Source organism: Macaca nemestrina, chromosome 20, assembly GCF_043159975.1.
Source record: "Macaca nemestrina isolate mMacNem1 chromosome 20, mMacNem.hap1, whole genome shotgun sequence".
Lineage (NCBI taxonomy): Eukaryota > Metazoa > Chordata > Mammalia > Primates > Cercopithecidae > Macaca > Macaca nemestrina.
The window spans coordinates 60,975,954-60,991,263 of record NC_092144.1 but is presented as its reverse complement, the minus strand read 5'-3'; the positions used below and the strand labels follow the sequence as shown (position 1 = coordinate 60,991,263).

At 49.0% G+C, this 15,310-nt stretch overlaps 1 protein-coding gene across 3 annotated transcripts; it reads right to left on the bottom strand.

Annotated features, from left to right (window-relative positions):
* Positions 1-4,770: 4,770 nt before the first annotated feature.
* On the bottom strand, positions 4,771-11,894 carry LOC105497139 (kallikrein related peptidase 2). 3 transcript variants are annotated; one of them, XM_011767932.2, is made up of 5 exons: positions 11,814-11,894; positions 10,354-10,599; positions 8,549-8,835; positions 8,299-8,435; positions 4,771-6,942 (listed from the first exon to the last, which is right to left on the bottom strand). In XM_011767932.2, the coding sequence occupies exons 2-5, from the start codon at positions 10,506-10,508 to the stop codon at positions 6,760-6,762; spliced, it is 762 nt and encodes a 253-aa protein (XP_011766234.2). In that variant the 5' UTR covers positions 10,509-10,599; positions 11,814-11,894; the 3' UTR covers positions 4,771-6,759. The 3 variants fall into 3 exon arrangements, with proteins under 3 accessions (XP_011766234.2, XP_011766235.1, XP_011766233.2); XM_011767933.2 differs by having other exon boundaries at positions 8,262-8,435; positions 10,440-10,599; XM_011767931.2 differs by having other exon boundaries at positions 10,440-10,599.
* Positions 11,895-15,310: the final 3,416 nt, after the last annotated feature.

The window sequence follows — 15,310 nt, the reverse complement described above, 5'->3', positions numbered from 1 at the left end:
GGGTGCTTAATAAGATTACAAAGGGAAGAGACAGGGATACACACTCAGGGTCCCAGACACTGATTCACAGATATGAGTATGGTGGTTACACCCAGAGTCTGACCACCTGCATTCAAAAATATCAGCTTTGAGACTTTGAGAAAAATCTTTGATCTCACTGTGCCTCCATTTCATCTGCAAATTGGAGGTTGCTGTAAAGGTTAGATGGGTGGAAGATACACAGCATATAGTAAATGCTTAATAAATAAATTTAATGTAAGATATAGGGATTTAGGCCGGGCACGGTGGCTCAAGCCTGTAATCCCAGCACTTTGGGAGGCCGAGACGGGAGGATCACGAGGCCAGGAGATCGAGACCATCCTGGCTAACACGGTGAAACCCCGTCTCTACTAAAAAATACAAAAAACTAGCCGGACGTGGTGGCGGGCGCCTGTAGTCCCAGCTACTGGGGAGGCTGAGGCAGAAGAATGGCGTGAACCCGGGAGGTGGAGCTTGCAGTGAGCCGAGATCACACCACTGCACTCCAGCCTGGGCGACAGAGCGAGACTCTGTCTCAACAACAACAACAAAAAGATATAGGGATTTAGGAACACGTATGTGTGGATATTCAGATTTGAGAGACAAATATGGCCCAAGTCATTCAGACATAATCACAGGACCGGATATGAGAGTCAAGGTCAACCCTGCGATTCATGCACAAGCCAGTGTGTGGTGGTTCAAAGTTACAGGCACAGACCCAGAGGCCAGGCATTCGGATATGGACCCAGTAGAGCAGATTGAGACATTTGAGACATTTAAAGAGACATTGTCTCTTTAAAAAATAAAAGCCAAAGGCTGGGCAGGTTTGCTAGCATCCCCTTATAAGACTGAGGATTCTGGAACTCAGGATCCTCTGCAGTGGCACAAACCACTTTGAGCACAAAATCCACCAATCCGCCTGGACTGCTCTGGTCACCCTATAGGACTCGGGCAAGGTGAACCCATATGTACATGAACCTCACGCTGCCGGCTGTGCCAAGTAAATCAAGTCCTTTGTCTCTGACCAGGTTCTGGTGTGTTCTGCCAATACTTTTTGGTTTTAAGTTAGTAAAATGTCAGCCCCTCAGAGTTCTTGACAAACACGTGGGCACTGAGGTTGCACCTGGGCAGCTGGAGATAGAGATAGGAGGGGATTCAGCTGGGTGTATCCACATGACAAAGGAAGGACCGGGGCTGGGTGTAACCACTGGTCCCTCCTTTGCGGGGAGTGTAAACTAGGGTGAAGCCAAACCTTCCTGGGCCCACCTGAATCTCTCCAGATACAAATTCATCCCAACTGCTGCGCAAAACCTTCCTTTCACCACCCTTGTCTTTTCCCCTCCCCAACACGTTCTTCCTCTTGGTTTTCATATCTCACATCTCCAGATGATCTGTTGTTCCCTCAGACACTAGGACAGACCCGTGGGTGCACCACAGCCCATCAGACGCTAGCCACATCCCACCTAGCCCCTACATCTTCTCCAGCCCCAAAGACTCACCCGTAACCACACCCTCTATCTGGCCCCACTCCCAGCCTCCCACTCTGAATCCCAGCTTCCAGTCCAACCTCCCATGGACCCAGAGAGCAACTCAAGCCTAAAGCAAACCTAAGAAAATAAATAATAAAAATTATGGCAGAAATGGGTGAAATTTAAAACAAGTAACCTATAGAGAAAATCAACTAAAACAACTGTTTATTGTAAAAGATCGATAACATTGGTAATTCTCTAGCCAGGATGACAAAGACCAAAAAAACAGAAGATACATGTTAGAAAGATCAGAAGTGATAGCAGATGCTTCATCCCTGAGACACTCAGAGGACAGTCATTGATAATAAAGCCTTGCCGGTTGAAAACGAACTGCTGCTGGTTGCCTTTATTCACAGATTTTGAGGTGGAAACAAAAAATTTACCAGGTCAGTGACTGCATATGAGGTACCAGGAGATGTGTTATTTGCTCAAGCTATGAAGCCACATGAACAGCTGTAATGAAATGCACTCCTGGTTATACTTAGGATAACCCTCTGTCATCCCTGAAGATCTCTCTGTTTTCAGCATGGGCCTGGATGTGAATGTAGTGGGAACCACCAACCCTGCGTCCTTCAGTCATTGACAGTGTCACCAACCTCCGTAATCCCTGTAGAAATGCAGTCTTGCTTTTGGTTTATGATTTCCCTAGGTGGGGGTAAGTCCTGGTGACTTCCACCTGGACTTGTCTGGTGTAACATCCCTCATCCACAGGTCTGGAAACCCATGTGGAAATTCTGTCACTTCCTCAGCATGCCTGTCCCAGTTATGCATTATTCTGTAATTGATGAAATACCCAAAGGGTAGGGTCAGGGACCCACGGGACCCACTGTGAGATGGGCCTCGGCCACAACTGCTGACCACCAGGCACTACACTGATTGTTGGACTACAGTCGTGTTTTGGGTCTCTTGTAATTAGTGTCAGTTAAGAACTAGGGTCCAATAATCACCAAAACATCTGAAACCTGACTCAAGTTTATGAATTGAACGATGGGCCAGGATTCTTTGCTTTTATGATTCAAATTATACTTCTCTTCACTGAACCCAATAAGTCTTCTGATTACATAGAAATAATTTAGTCTTTTCCTACCTATTTCTCTTCCAGGAACACCGTGATCAATTTGCCAGCACCACAGGTCTCTGAAGTCAGACTATCATGATTACTGTGTTGACTGTGCTGTCCATTGCAATAACCATGCCCACATTTTGGTGAAATTAGCATCACTTGGCCCCAACCATCTTGGTATCCAAGTATCCTCACTGAATTGAAATTTCCTGCTTCAGTGTCAGCCATTCCCACATAATTTCTGACCTACACAGATGAGGGATCATACAGCTCTTCAAGGATGCTGGTACTCCCCTCACAAATTCATTTCTCCTGTTGCAGTGAAAAGTGCGCTCTCTGGAGCCTCCCAGGGTTGGTGTGCAGGTCATAATGATGAATGTATGATCAAGTTCCCATCACCCAAAGCCTTTAAATCCCTCGTGCCCTGTACACCAGGGCAGGTCTAGCACTTCTTCATTTAGTGTATGCTGTCCATTCATGCAACCACCTCAGGACTCCTGGGTTCTCTGCCTGGTTGAGCTCCTGCATGCTGCCTCCTTGGGGAGGAGAGGGAGAGGACCTGTGCAGTTGTGACACATTAGGTGCTTAATAAACAGAAGCTGTGATGTTAACCACGAGGGGACGCTGCCTTCCTGTTTGCCTGTGTCTCTCTGTGTGTCTCCAGCTACCTTGTTTTTCCTCTTCCCAATTTTGTCACTGTCTATCTCAGATTCTATCTCCTCTGCTGTTTCTCCATCTCTGGTTTTCTCTTTGTGTTCTTGTGGCAGTTTCTTTTTTAAAGCCCCACCTCTGTCTTGGATGAAACATAATCCTTGTTCACTACACACACTATTCATTGGTATGAATATGCCATTTATTTTTCCATTATCCTATAGATAAACATTTGGGTGGTTTCTGGTTTGAGGATGCTATGAACTTTCTTGTATGAGGATTTTTATGAAAATATGAAGTGTTTCTAGGGGGTATATTTCTAAGATTGATACTGATAGGTCATGCATATATTCAGCTGCAACACATACTGCTAAATCATTTTCTAAAATGAGGATACCAACTTATACTCCCTTAAGCAATGTATGAGAATGTTGCATTGTCTAAAAAAGGCTATTGATACACACTGCCAAACTGTTGGAATGAATTTATATTCTAGTTCTACATTCTTTTCCTTCAATATTTCTAATATCCTTTCTCTCCAGGGCTTTGTCAATGACAATTCTAGTTTTCTTTTTTGTCTCGTAGCCTTTCCTTCTTTTGACTCAGTCACACTCTATGGATTCTATTTATCTGAGATTGTTCGGATATTTTAAATTCCATAAAACCTACCTTCAGTCTGGGCACGGTGGCTCATGCCTGTAATCAATCCCAGCACTTTGGGATGCCAAGGCAGGCAGATCACCTGTGGTCGGGAGTTCGAGACCAGTCTGACCAACATGGAGAAACCCCGTCTCTACTAAAACTGCAAAAATTAGCCAGGTGTGGTGGTGCGCACCTGTAATCCCAGCTACTAGGGAGGCTGAGGCAGGAGAATCGCTTGAACTGGGAGGCAAGGGTTGCAGTGAGCCGAGATCGTGCCATTGCTCTCCAGCCTGGGTGACAAGAGCAAAACTCTGTCTCAAAAAAATAATAATAAATTAAAAATAAATAAATAAATAAATAACCTGCCTTCAGTGTTTAGTCATGAGTTTCCTCCTCTCCTATTTTTTTCTCTTCCTGAGTCTTTAGTGTCAGTATCTACACTTCCAGCACTCACATCATTCAGTATTTCTTTGACATTTTTCTTTCTCTGTCCTTCAATCTGGTCTAAAATGTCACTATTGCGTTCTTCACTTCTATCAGATTCTATTAATCCATTTTTTTTTACTTTTTTCAACTATCATATTTTTCCTACCTAACATTTCCTACCTACTTTTTCTCATATTTTATGTATGTTAGCCTTGCTCAATATTCCTAGTATCTTCTCTTATCTTTCAGCATACTTATTAAGTTAACTTCTAATTCAATATAAAATCAATCGGGTTTCTTTCAAATAGTTCATCATTGCAGAGATAATTCCATGGGCTATTCAATCACAAAACCAAACCAGTCCCACAGGTGCACTCATTATCCCCTGTCTTTCCCTGACCCCCTGTACATTACTAAATATCCATTTACAATTACACAGTATAAGGTCAGAAAACAAGATTCAATTTTATTTGCTGCCTCAGTATATCTGTAACCAGGAGTGCCACAAAATCTCCTACTCTTGCCAGACATGTCCCACACCCACTGGAAAAGGCTCCCACCTGGCTACTTCCTCCATCAGCTGAGTCAGCTGCATCCACAAGGTTGTCAGTCTAATGAGTCTCACTACCTGCCAGTCTCAAAACTTAGTAAAGCAAGACCATGACATTCCCCCATGGAAATCAGAGTTCACCCCACCCTCTTGTTACTCTAAAGCCTGCCTCTCACAGTCCTTGCTTCTTCATGCCAATCCTGAGCGCATCCCCCATGTCATCCTGCATGGTGTGCAGTGTCCTCCTGCTCTAGGCTGTGAATCTCTGTGGCTAAGAAACTGTTGATCTCATATCTCCAGTGCTATGTGTGGGGTGTTCAACCATCTTCATAACCCCAGGGTGGGAATTCCTCCCTCACCGATGGTGTGAAAAGAAGGCAAATAAAACAATGATTGAATGCTCTTTGAGTTCAGTGTCATTCCTCTATTTTCCCCTATTTCTGGATTCTTCTTTGTAGGGATAGCTCCATAGATCACCTGATCACAAGACCACACCAAATCCCCAGGGGGGTTTCCTTATCCTCTCCCTTTCCCTCACCCCCTCCACAGTAAAAGGTTAACGCAGCAGCCCTGCAGTGCTCAAAACCTGTACATTCCAAGTAAAGGGCTCATCCTTGAATAACTCCTGGGAGATGATATTTGATTCCTTGGACTGTTCTGCCCAAGTGCCTTGGTATACTTGGGGCCTTGGGCCATGCCAGACGCTTCATGCTAAAAATGGGATTTGTGATGCATGCCTGTTTTTGTACATCTGGGACTCTGGGCCGTGCTGTATCTGTTTGAACTCTAGGGAACCTCAGGTCTGAGGACTTAAGGTCAGTTATTCAAGTACTCCATACTCATCCTACAGACCCCCAGTAAAAACCCTGGACACTAAGGATCAGGTGAGCTTCCTTAGTTGGGATTACTTCATACATATTATCATGTATCCTTGCAGGGAGAATTATGTGCTGTCCCTAAGACTCTACTTGGAGAGAATAACTGTCAGATATGCCCTCCATCCAAAGGGAAAGGCCCCCACCTGGCCAGTTCCTTTATCAGCTGGATCAGCTACACTCCACAAGGTCCTCAGCCTAATAGCTTTGACTTCCTGACAGTCTGAAAACTTAGTAAAGCCAAGTTGCTCATCTTCGTAACTACAAGTTTCCCTCTGTTTTCTCCACACTGTAATCTATACGTCTGTTTTGTTTGCTGATTTCAATAGGTATCCTATCGATGTAACAAACCATAATGAACCACGGCATGATGCCTCTTTATTTCTGGAAGTCCTGCTAGGAAATCATGAAATCTGATGGTGGCTGGGGGACCTGAACACACCTCCTGTAATTAATCAGCTTCCAGTTTCTCCCCTTAGTCCCTCCTTCAACAACACAGGAGGACCCTCCCCTTCTTTCTGCTCACGGTCTTCTCTAGGCTTCCCAGTGCTCCCAGGACAGAGTGGGTTACGTTTTCAGTGTCATCCTTGCTGTGCGCGTGCCTCATACGTTATGCCTCCAGCTTATGTTCAGTGATCTGTAGAGAGTGTCCACCTTGTGTCACTGTCCGCTCTTCCAGGGTGGGCCCCACCCCTCCCGTCTCTGTACCCCACAGACAACACGGTCACCCGCGTCCTTGTGTGTGTCCTCACTGAAACTGAGTGAGAAGTCTCCAGACACAGCCAGTGTTCCAAAGGAGAGGATGAAATTACACGAATCTCAGAAACACTGGCCTACACCTGTGTCTGCCCATTCCTTTTCCTAGCGGCCCTGGAATCCACACCAGAGAGCACAGGTCAGTAGGACTCAGGAGGCTCAAGCTTTGGCCAGGTGACTTCCAAGCTTCAGGTGTCCAGCATCCAGAAAGGCCAAGTGATGCCAGAACGTGAGGTGGACTTAAATCTACTAGAGGTAGGGGTAGGACGGGGGCACTCGGGGGTTGGCTGCGAAGGTGTCCTTGATCCACTTCCAGTAATGCACCACCTTGGTGTACACAGCAGGCTTTTCAGGCAGGGCACAAGGCTCAGGGCCCCATGACGTGATACCCTGAAGCACACCATTACAGACAAGGGGACCCCCAGAATCACCCTAAAGGTAAAGGGGGAGAGACACAGTGAGAAAGATTGGCCCCAATATATGCCTAGGCAACTCCATCCCTCAGAACTGTGCAGGTAGATGACTGAGAGCAATTCCCCAGCTCTCAGGGACAGAGAGAAATGTCTCCAGAACCCACTCCCACAAGAGTATGGGCAGGGAGTCCAACAGAGGGAACAAGGCTCCAGTCCTGGCCTATGGGGAAGGGACTTCAGGATCCAGCTCCTGCACAGGGGGCAGGGTCCAGGAGGACAGTCCCTGCAGACAGGTCAGTGGGAGGAGGAGCAGGAGCATCTGCAGGTGCATCACAGGGTCCACCTCTCCAGGACTACTCTCTGACTAGATGTCCCCTCTCCAGGGCATCTGGGAGCTACGGAAGGCCACAGGCAGGGCTGGCCATGGTCAGTTCAGTGATCACAATGACCCACTGGGGCCAGGTGGAGAATGGAGTGGAGGGGAGACACTGAGGGCCAGGAGACTGAGGGAGGCTGGGTGAGGGCCCCGGTGGGGACAAGGCCTGGAGCCACCCCAGGTCATCCTCATCATCACTTCCCCAGCACCCCGGCTGCCCTCCCTCCCTGCAGTCTGATCCCACAGGGAGGCCAGCAGCAGCCTCTGGACACCTGAGCCAGGCCCTTTCCCGCTTCTGTCCAGCACCATCCCTAACTCCTGACTCCTCTGAGGAAAAGCAGTGGCCTCCTGCGGCCCAGGGGAGGCCCTCCAGAAGGGGCCCTCTCTTCCCCGTGTGAGGCCATCTCACCCCTTATCTCTCACTCCAGCCATGCAGACCCCTCGCTGCTCCTCACACCCTCCAGGCCCCTCCTCCCAGGCCTGGGCAGGTGCTGCTCCCTCTGCTCCCCCAGGTGCCGCAGGGCTCTGCCTTCCTCTGCGGCAGGTGTTTGCTCACTCCTACCTTCTGCAGGATGTCCCCTCCCAGTCACACTCCCCACCCCTCCTCCCTGCCCCAGAGCCCGATCACTTCCTGACACCCTCCAGCATTTCCACGTCGTGGTCCCCGTCCCTGCCCCTCACCAGCATGGGGGCTGCTCTCTGTTCAGCTGTCTGTTCACTGCTGCTTCCCAGGGCCTATGGCAATGCTGGTCAAGCAGCAGGTGCCCAGTAAGCATGTGCTCAACACAGGAATGGGAGAATTATGCTGTGAGAATCACCTGTTGCATTGAGGGAGTCAGGGAAGCGGGGAGGAGGGTGGCAGATGAGGCATGGGGAGGGGGCGTGGCTACAACTGGGGAGCAGGGGAGGCAGATGTCTGGTTGGTTTTCAGATCCCAGCCCAGAATTAGGGTCTCCACTCACCTTTCCCCTCCAGATGTTGGGAGTAAGGATGACTCACCCCACAAGTGTCTTTACCACCTGTCCAGAGCCCAGCACACAACATGAACGCTGTCACCTTCTCAGAGTAAGCTCCGGCACACATGTCATTGGACAGGAGATGGAGGTTCACACACTGAAGACTCTTTGGGCGCAGGACTACGGGTCAGAGCAAAAACTGAGCTGTGGCCGGACCCCACCTGGTTCTTTGGCCCCACTTCCCCAGACCCAGGCACCTGGGCTCCCAGCTACACCGTCTGGCCCAGGCGTACACTCCTTTGGTTGGATGCTGCCCCAGCCTGAGGCATAGCAGGTGGTCCCCAGTGCTGGCTCCTGGGTGGGCAGGCCCAGGACCTTCACAGCGTCTGTGATCTTGGCAGGCTCTGACAGGCGGAGCAGCATGAGGTCGTGGCTGGAGTCTTCAACCGGTCTAAGGCTTCGACGCTTCAGAAGGCTCATATTGTAGAGCGGGTGTGGGAAGCTGTGGCTGACAGGGGCCCTCTGGCCGGTGTCTTCAGGCTCAAACAGGTTGTGCCGACCCAGCCAGACCTGGCTATTCCTGGGGAGGAAGGGGGTGGATGCATGAGGAGAGAGAAAATGGGGAAAGGTAGATGGGGCAGGGGAGGATAAGGAAGACTCCAAAGGGGAGAAAAAGAAACAGTGAGAAAAACAGGGGTGGGGGAGACAAGTCGTGGTGAAATACAGACAGTGAATTACAGAACAGGAGTGTGATTGTGTGAGAGGCAGACACAGAAACTGAGAGAAACGAAGTGGAAAAGAGAGAGCACAAAAAGGCAGAGGAATGACACAAGCAGAGGGGAGAACAGTGAGAATTAGGATGGGCAAAGAAGAGACAGAAACAGTGAGAAACAGACACGGGCAAGAGGAAGGGAGAAGGAACAGAACCAGGAAGGGAGTGAGAGACGGACAAATGAGAAAAGGACACAGGAAGTCAGAGAGAGCAGGAGAAACAGCAGAGAGGAACCCAGAGGTGATACAGTGTGGGAGAGAAAAAGGAGGGAGGCCACGGAGGCACCTGAGGGGTGTGGGGTAGCAGGGGGAGGAGGAGAGGCATGAGGGAGGCTCACCTGAAGCTGGGGCTCAGGGCCGCATCCTCCCTTCTTTCTCCAGCTCCTTTCCCCTTCTTTCGCTTTTGTTTTTGTTTGTTTTTGTTGTTGTTGTTTGTTTTTTTCTGAGATGGAATCTTGCTCTGTCACCAGCTGGAGTGCAGTGGCACGATCTCGGCTCACTGCAACCTCTGCCTCCCAGGTTCAAGCGATTCTCTTGCCTCAGCCTCCCTAGTAACTGGGATTGCAGGCATGCACCACCACGCCTGGCTACTTTTTGTATTTTTAGTAGAGATGGGGTTTCGCCATGTTGGCCAGGCTGGTCTCGAACTCCTGACCTCAGGTGATCCACCCATCTTGGCCTATCCAAGTGCTGGGATTACAGATGTGGGCCACTGTGCCCAGCCACCTTCCCCCTCCTTTCTTGTTTCTCCTTCTCCTTCCTCCCTCCTCAATTGCGCACCCAGCTGCAGCTGAAACCAGCCTTTCCTGTGTCTCCCCAGGATGGAAGGATGTCCTGGAGAGAGTGCTGTGCAGTGACAGGCACCCCCTCACACACACACACACACACACACACACACACACACACACACACACTGAGCTTAAAGCCCTTCCTTTTTCGGGGTGCTCCCCACCCACTGTCACAGGCCCATCTGGGTGTATTCAGTAGTGATGAGGAAGGGCTGAGGCAGAGACCCAGGAGAAAGACAGGCAAAGAGATGGAGGGTGAGACACAAGGTGACAGAGATGGCTGCAGAGAGATCCAGAGACACACAGAGATGGGGGAGACACCAAGACAGGGAGACAGAAAAAAGAGAGGGAGATAGAGACCAAAACACATACAGACACAACCATACAGACACAACCAGAGCCAGATACCAAGAGACACAGTGAGATCAGACACAGAGAGAGACACAGGCAGCCATGGGGAGGGTGGTCCAGCCCCAGCCCTGCCTCCCAGTGCAACCTGGGCCAGGACTTTCCCTCTCTCCTTTAGTCTGAAGTCTCACCTAAGAAGCGACCCTGGGGGAAGTATCCAGCTGTTATTCCTGTGGGACACAGACATTCCCTCCCCAGATTCCAGGATCCTACTTACTTCTTTAGACAATGGGCAGCTGTGAGCACCCACTGGGGGTGCACCAGGACACCCCCACAGTGTGCCCATCCATGACTGTACACAGCCGCCTGCCAGGGTTGGGAATGCTTCTCGCACTCCCAGCCTCCCACAATCCGAGCCTGGATGAGGGGCCCGGCACCTGCAGAGGGGGTGCTGGGTCAGGGGGATCAGACTCAGAAGAATTGGATAGGGGAGGGAGCTGAGCTGTGGGTTTGAAGAGATATGGGGGCAGAGGACCAGGACTGGGAGTCCAGGACACAAGCAAGGGGTCCTGGGAGGGCTGGGAATTCTGTAGCTATTCCATGCGTTGGCAGGTTGGTGGCTGGACCAGGTGGGGAGACTTCACGCTCTGAGAGCAGAGCTGACCTGAGATCAGAGTAGGGGACATGGGACAGCATCTGGAGCAGGCATCGGGTTGGGGGTTGGGTCATTTGGAGTGATTTGGGGTCTTACACTGGGAGAAGGGAAACTGTGGTGGAAGCTGTGGGTTCTAAGAGAATAAGGGGTTCCAGAAACCAGGGATAAGTGCCCAGTGGAGAGGTTTAGTTGCTGGGAGAGGAAGGTTTGGGACGGTTTACCATGTCCAAGGTTAAGCAAACCGTTCTGTCTGGCTTGTTTCTCGCTTTGTTTTGTTTTGTTTTTGAGGTTTTGAAAAGGGTGCAGATTTAGGGCATCAGAGAACTGGCCGTTGTGGTTGGGGATGTGGTTGGGGGTGCTCGTATTTTTCCCATGGAAAAGGCTGGCCATTGAATGAAGAGCCTGGGGCAAAGAGTCAGGGAAGGAGCAGTTTTCAGAGCCCCAGTGCCAGACTGGGGGTGGGGGCAGCATTTGTTGTCTTAGGCCAGATAGCCTTGGGGGAAGAAGGAAGTGTCCGGTGGAATCCGGTGGAATCTCCGTTTCCTGGGACAAGGCTGGGAAGCCAGGTGTCAAGGGCCAGGGCACAGGGTTGAATGCTCACAGCTGAACGGGACAAGTCAGCAGACTGTGGTAGGACTGAGGGGCTCAGGAGGCGGCCCGATGATAGGGTCCAAGGAACCAATGGCATGGAGAGAGGTCCTTGAAAGGTTTTGAGCCCCATAAAGAGAAACACAGAGATGCCCGGGAACTTGCTCTTCAGTAAAGCGGCTGGGAGCAGGGATTTGGCTGGGCAATGGGGAGAAAGGTCTGAGGTAAGTGGGAGGGAGCGGGGACCTAGTGTGGGCATGAGGACTACTGCCGTGTGGAGGAGTCAGGGGCACATTGTCTGGGATGAACTGTGGGCTGAAGGGACGAGGCCGGGGCGCTGGGTGGGAGGGAAAGGGCTTCAGCATAAGAGTCAGAACCCGCCCCCTTTCCTTTATCCGTCCATCTCACCAGTGCACCCCACAGACAAGGCGATGAAGAGAACCAGGACCCACATGTTGACACAGATGTCCACAGCCAGGCGGTGAGCTTGGGGCTGGGGAGCCTCCCTGTAAAGCCCTATAAAGGGCTTTATTCTCCAGGACCCCGCCCCAGCCCTGCAGGCACCTAGATGCTGATCAAGGCCCTTCCTATGAGGCTGGAGGCTGGACAACCCCCTCCCATACCCAGAGCTGTGGAAGGGGAGGGACAGCCAGCACTTGCTGTTCCACACAATACTAGATAAGTCTGGAGGCATTCCCAGGGTGTGAGGCCAGATTGGGCAGGGCCTATGGATCATGGAGACATAACCTAGGGGACAAAGCCAGAGAAGGCAGGCTCAGGATGAAAAGCAACAGGGGTTGGGATGATCACTGATTCTTTTTTAAAAAAAAAAAGAGATTCTGAGACAGAGTCTCACTCTGTTGCCCAGGCTGGAGTGCAGTGGCTTGATCACAGTTCACTGTAGCCTTGAACTCCCAGACTCAACCGATTCTCCTGTCTCAGCCTCCAGGATAGCTGAGACCACAAGCATGCATCACCACATCCAGCTAATCTTTAATCTTTTGTAGAGAGAGAGTGTGGCTATGTTACCTAGGTTGGTCTCCAACTCCTGGGCTCAAGCGATCCTTCCACTTTGGCCTCCCAAAGTGATGGGATTACAGGCGTGAGCCACCACGGCCAGCCCCGATCATTGATTTTCAATACAAAGTCTCATGTGCCTAAGTCCCAAGTACTTCCTTTGCACCCCAAGACCTAATATGCCCTGAAATATCAGAACCATGGGATTGTGAGACCTTCTGGTCCCTATACCAGTCTAGGTCCAGAAGCTGGAGCTCCAACTCACCATGTTCCTGAAATAGAAGCTTCGGCATTCAGTGCTCTCTGATTCTTGCACTTCCACACTCAGAAAATAGTTCCCCACATATATTTCTCCTCTCATCATAAAACCTTGTGATACCATTGGAGATTGGATTCTCCAATCCAGAAATACGAGTCTCCCAGGCCAAGTTCTCTATTGTTTCGAAATCTAATGTCCACTAAACAATATGGGGTTCCAGTGGCTCCTCACCCCTCATTCTCCACACCTGTGCACTCTATTTGTACAACGGGGATTCCTGTTGACCTGCCCTCCTAGGTCAGAATTGTCCTCATGCAAAATCCAATGCCTGCTTCTCACTGAAATGTCTAGCTATCAGGAGCCAGATTTATACACTCCAAGATTAAGTTGCAAGCCAGGCACGGTGAATGGCTCATGCCAGCAATCCCAGTGCTCTGGGAGGTCAAGGCTGAAGAGTCACTTGAAGTCAGAAGTTCAAGATTAGCCAGGGCAACAAAGTGAGACCCTATCTCTAACAAAAAAATTTTTTTAATTAGCCAGGTTTGGTGGCAAGCACCTGTAGCCCCATCTATTCAGGAGGCTGAAGCAGGAGGATCCCTTAAGTCCAGGAGGTCAAGGGTGGTTCTGTGAGCTATGATCACACCATTGCACTCCAGCCTGAGTGCCAGAGCAAAAGACCCAGACTATGCCTAAAAAAAAAAAAAAGAATTTGGGTGGAATTGAAAAAATCTCATTTTGGTGTCTCAGAAAAGAATCAAGAATAAGAGTCCTGGTGTTAATTCTTGTTATAAGAGTCCACTGTTAACTCTACAAAATTTCTTAGATTTTGGAAAACAGAAAATGTGATTTCATCTGTTCAATAAAGCCAGAGCAGCTTACACTGATCCAGACCCAGCTGTGGTAAGAGAATTGCTTGAACCGGGGAGGCAGAGGTTGCAGTGAGTGATATCACACCATTGCACACCAGCCTGGGAGACAGAGGGAGGCTCCATCTCAAAAATTAAAAAAATAATAATAAATAAATAAATAAATAAGGAGACCATTTTACACTCCCTCAGGCGATGTATGACAATAGGGTATTATCTAGAAAACGCTACAGGTGCACACTACCAAGCTGTTGGGATGAATTTATATTCTAGGTTCCACCTTCTTTCCTTCCAATATTTCTGCCATCCTTTCTCTCTAGGACTTTTAACAGTTAAGCTTTGCCAATGAAATTTCTAACTGTCTTCTGGCTTCTTGGCTTTTCCATCTTCCTCTCCAATGGCACGGTATGTATCCTTTGATCTGAGGTCTTTCAAATATTTTAAAATCCATCAGACATGTCTCTACTAATTTACTCTCATACTTCCTCCTTTCCTATTGCTTTCTCCTCCTGAGACTTTAATGTCATTGACTGTACTTCTAGCACTCACGTGGTTTAGCAGTTCCTTAAAATTTTTCTGTCTCTGTCCTTCAATCTGGTCTAAAAAGTCCCTATTATGTTCTTCACCTCTTTTCCATTCTGCTACTCATGCCTGATTTTTTTTTTTTTTTTTTTTTTACTTTTTTCAACTATTATACTTTTCCTACCTAATATTTCACCTTGGTCCTATTTTATATATTGTCTCATTCAATGTACCTAATGTCTTCTCTAATCTCTTTTAGTATGCTAATTAGATTAACTTGTAGTTAAATACAACAGCAATTGGATTTGTAAAAACAATTCCTATGCAACCATAAAAAAGAATGAGATCAGGTCCTTTGCAGGAACATGGATGAAGCTGGAAGCCATTATCCTCAGCAAACTAACACAGGAACAGAAAACCAAACACCGCATGTTCTCACTTATAAGTGGGAGCTGAACAATGAGAACACATGGGCACAGGGAGGGGAACAACACACACTGAGGCCTGTTGTGGGAGTAGGGGAGAGGGAGAGTGTCAGGAAAAACAGCTAATGCATGCTGGGCTTAATACCTAGGTGATGGGTTGATAGGTGCACCATGGTACACGTTTACCTACGTAACAAAGCTGCACATCCTGCACGTGTAGCCCGGAACTTAAAAAATAAAATAAAATAAAATAAAATGTAAAATAAAATAAAAAACAGTCCCATGTCGCAGGAAGAGCTCCAAGGCCCCCTGGATCACAAGCCCAAACCAGACCTGAAGAAAATTTCCTCCTCCCCTCCTTTCCCTCACCCCCTGTGCAGAATCAAATATAGCTTCATACTGAAGCAGTATAAAGGCAGAAAATAAGATTCCATTTTATTTGCTGCCTCAGTACTTGTAACTGAAAGGATCTCCAAGGTATATCCCCCACCCCCACAATGGGAAAGGCCCCCACCTGGCTACTTCCTTTATCAGTCGGGGCAGCCGCCCTCCACAAGGTCCTCACTCTGATGGGTTTTATTCCCTGCCAGCTTGAAAAATTTGTAACAAGACCATCACATTCCCCCACGGGAACCAGAGTTCACCCTGCCCTCTTGTTACAACAAAGTCCACCTCCCACAGTCCTTGCTTCTTCAAGCCAATCCTGAGTGAAATTCCCGTGTCATCCTGCCTGGTGTACAGTATCCTCCTGCCCTAGGCTGTGAAGCTCTGTGGCTAAGAAACTCTTGTCAATCTATCTCCAGTGCTATGTGTTAG